Source organism: Centropristis striata, chromosome 5 (genome assembly GCF_030273125.1).
Source record: "Centropristis striata isolate RG_2023a ecotype Rhode Island chromosome 5, C.striata_1.0, whole genome shotgun sequence".
Taxonomy (NCBI): domain Eukaryota; kingdom Metazoa; phylum Chordata; class Actinopteri; order Perciformes; family Serranidae; genus Centropristis; species Centropristis striata.
In genome coordinates, this window is record NC_081521.1 from 31,238,459 (window position 1) to 31,242,636 (window position 4,178).

The 4,178-nt window shown below is 45.4% G+C and overlaps 1 protein-coding gene across 1 annotated transcript; it reads left to right on the forward strand.

The window, feature by feature from the left end:
- Positions 1-243: 243 nt before the first annotated feature.
- On the forward strand, positions 244-3,684 carry fam43b (family with sequence similarity 43 member B). The gene has a single exon (XM_059332432.1). The coding sequence runs from the start codon at positions 374-376 to the stop codon at positions 1,361-1,363; it is 990 nt and encodes a 329-aa protein (XP_059188415.1). The 5' UTR covers positions 244-373; the 3' UTR covers positions 1,364-3,684.
- Positions 3,685-4,178: the final 494 nt, after the last annotated feature.

The following is a 4,178-nucleotide window of genomic DNA, read 5'->3' on the forward strand; positions in this document are numbered from 1 at the left end:
ACATAAATACACTGATACCTCTGTGCAAGGCTGGACGGATAAATAATGATTTGGTAGGGAGCCATTTGGAAGCAAAACAACGAAGTAGGGAGGGGGTTGAGGGTGCCTGAGCGCCGGGCTCCTGCACTGATCAGCGCTGCATGATGCAGACAACAGAGGAGGAGGAGGAGGAGGAGAGGAAGGAGGAGCGAGCGGGGGAACAGGCTGGCTGAGGCTCGCAGCTCTCAGTCTCTCCTCTGTGCTTTGTGAAGCAGCTTCTCTCTGCTTCTCCTCTCTCAGCCGCACATACACCGGCTTTCCTTCTCCGTTTCCTGAGCTGCCAAGAGCCAACGCAGCGGCGGAGGGGCTCACTCGCTACAACTCCTCCTGCACCATGCTGCCCTGGAGAAGGAATAAGTTTGTTCTGGTGGAGGATGAGGCCAAGAGTAAACCCAAGAGCCTGGGGACTGGGCTGACCTACCACTCCATCCTCTCCTCTCTTCTGCGCTCATGTCCGGACTTGCTGCCCGACTGTCCCTTCGACTGGGTAGGCAACATCTTCCATACCAAACGGCAAAAGGTGGAACTGAACAAAGAGGAGCCTGTTTACAACGTGCGCTACCTGGGGAGCGTGGTCACCATCACGGCAAAGGGAGACGGCTGCACCCAGGAGGCAGTGGCCAAGATCTGGGCGAGGAGCAACTACGGGGATCAGAGTGTCAAGATGAGGTTAACAGTGGGACCGCAAGGGATCCGTATGAGTGCTGACAAATCTGGGAAGAAGAAACCCATCCATCTTTACTCTCTGAACAGAATCACCTACTGCGGTGCTGACCCGTGCCGGCCCAAGATCCTGGCTTGGATCTACAGACACCAGGTCAAGAACATGGCCGTGGTGCTCCGGTGTCACGCCGTCCTGGTCAGCAAGTCTGAAAAGGCCCAGGCCATCGCCCACAGCCTCTACCAGAACGCCACCTCCGCCTTCAGTGAGTTCAAGCGGCTGAAGCGTCAGAGCGATTTCCGGCACTGCCAGCAGCAGCTGCTGGGTGAGGAAGCTGTGCCCCTGATGCCGCTGAGGAGGCTGCTGAACGGTCAGTGCCACTACAGACCACCTGCAGACAACCCGGGGAGTGCCACCCGACTCTGCTCCATCACAGAGGAAGAAGAAGAAGAAGAGGATGAGGACAGCAGAGACGAGAAACAGGAGATGAAGGAGGACGTAGAGGAGCAGCAGGAGAAACAGGTTTTCACAACAAAAACAGACCCGACTCAGTTATTATCGGAGTTAGACATCGGGGATATTGCCAGACTGGAGCAGTGCCAAATCAACTTTGTCAGTGACAGCAACAACAACACGTTTACATTTATAACCTCTCTGGTGTGACAGTAATGCAGTTTAAAGAATGCGATTCTGCAACACTACAGTAACACATTCCTCTCGTTGCCCTTCACTGGTATCCCACTCAGGCTCCCTCCTTCCCCGTCCATGTAATGTGAAGTGTTTACCAGAAACTTCTCCTACTACCGGGTGGTGGAGAAAAGGCGGAGGATCGTTCTGTGGGAGTAATTTCAATGCCGGCCAGATGGCTCTGATGCTGGTTTGACTGTAGCAGTTTGAGAAACTGCGTGTTTACAAAGAGGGCTGGTGATGCACAGACTAACCATAGCACAATGACGAACGAGGACAATGGTTTGAGACAAACAGGAGGGCGCTGACGCTGAGATCACTGGGTCACATATTGATCACAGCACCAAGCAGGATTTGTTTATTAGTCCTCTGTCTTCTTATTTTTGTGAGTATTATTAATGCAGTGTTTGCCAGCAGGGACATTTTTTGGATCGACTTGTAATATTTTTTCAGGGAGGTTCTTTGTAAATTTGTGTAATTTTTCTAATGAGACAATCTTAAATGAAACTCTTCACAGACTGACCTTTCCGAGTGCTTACAATCGCGAGAAGAAGTTTATTACAGTTTTAGTAATGACCACGGCCAACTAATGAATAAGGCTATAATTTAGGAAGCAAGCCATTGTGTCGACATGTTTATTGCTCTCATTTGTTACGGTCCTTGTCATTTATGCATGACATGTCAGCAGTAACCTTTTCATGCTGAGCTTTTGTCTTTTTTCCATGTGACATATTTGAAATGAACACTGTGATGAATGTGTGGCTGAGGATAAAATACACAATGCAGCAATGTATAATTTATGAAATGCGATTTTCCCATATACCAATTGCAGTGTCACCTTATTTGCCAAAAAACAAAACAAAAACCAGATATAATTTGCTATCTCTTTGCTCTTTTTAGAAAAGTTTTGCTAGTGCAGTTTTTCCATATGAGCCCTTGCAAAAATGCAGATGGACCCTTACAATTTAACACAAACTGTTTTGAATATGACTAATTTCCTGTTCGTAATATCTGTACTACCGTCTCTAGAGATGCATTGTGATTATTATGAGATGAAGCTATTTATATTTTCCAAATATGATGAATAAAAATTACCCTCACTTGGGTTTCCTTCTTGAATCACGGAGCGAGGGTATTTCTAGATGTTTGCTCAGAGATTATTCAAATTAATCCAACAATTTTGCATTCCACTAGTGTGCATTTGCATATTCCTGATGCGAAAAATATGTCTGACCTACACTTCAAAGAGAAAAAAACAACAACGTATTAACACCAGCATAATCTGCTTCCTGAGCTATAAAACAGCAGGAAAGAGATGATTTTTGCCACAACTCTAAAGTGCCAGTCAGTCCCATTAGATGTTAATGTGGTTGGATAAATTTCTGCAGGCCTTGTGCTGGCTTCTCAGCCTTTTTACTCTGAGGGGAGCAATTAATCAGCGGATTGAATTGTTCAGGAAATGAACATAAAGCACCTGCCTCTGCAGGACGGCTGTCAGGCTCTGACAGAAGCGAGTGATCCAAAACGGGGGCCGGGAAGTTGACTCACCCATCAACCATTTTACTGCAAACATCAGCCATTTTAGTGATGACAGAGTCTTTAAAATCTTTTACTGGAATCCCACATTTATAACCAAAGCATGTTTGAGTTCTGGTGTTTTATAATCCTCAGCATCTGTCTTTGAACACTTAGTTAGTTTTAATATATTCTATATTATAGCATCACAATATAACATTCCAATGTGATAAATATATTAATACTCTGAAATGATTGAAGCCAAACTGCTCATAAATTCAGTTTAATTGTCTTATATAACAACTTCAAAAGCTGTTTGATTTGACAGTCCTCATTAAGGATTCTGCTTTTGAAGAGGAATAGGTGCTCTGATGATGTATCAGAAAACAGAATCATTTTGAGGTGGTTTACATTACTGAGATGGATTGTTCTTAAGGGATACTTTCAGCTGGAACCTTTAAAGATCAATATTTTTCTTTTACGGGAATAAGCTACCCCCGAAAAACAACAGGATCTAATGTCAGAGGATAGATAATAAAGGATTCCAGTGTCCTTGCCACAAATCCTCTCATAGCAAGGATAACTGCACATTGTGAATACTAAGTGAAACCATATTTTATTGCTTTATTATATTTCCCTGCGATTTAATCTCCAGCCAGATCGACAGGCTCCTGCTCTGCATATCTAAAGGCATATACACGCACAGTGTACGAGGTGATAAAGTCATGCTGTTTGCTCACTGACATTCATGCAGATGCATTGCATCCAACATTGCCAGTGCTAACATGGGATGGTTAACAGAGGAACCACAGTGCTTTTATGTAAACATACCTCTTGTCAGGCAAGCAGAAGAGAGGGAGCAGATGGCAGCAGCAAGGTGCACGCTGGGCTTTATCACAGCCATCTTCCAGAATAACAAGGACTCAAGTCCAGATCCAAAGCTTGTTGTGTTTTGTCACATCATCAGCCACAGGAGACGCTCTTAAAGAAAACGAGATCTAATCAAACATGGCACACACTGGCCTGTCAAGTATCACACATAACCGTGTTGTCCCATTTTACAGCAGGACGTCTTTAGAGACCAGAAAAGCTGCTTTTGCCGGCACACAGCTGTTCAAAGGCTTCCTCATCCCCGTGCAGCTTCTGGGAAGCAAACACAGGGAGATGAGTGACAACACCACGGGCCGGCTCGTCTCCATCACAACGAAGAGGAGCCGAGGAACAAAATGTTGTGGCTGAGAGCAGCTGGCAGCAGGTGGCAGTTTGTTTTGTTCCA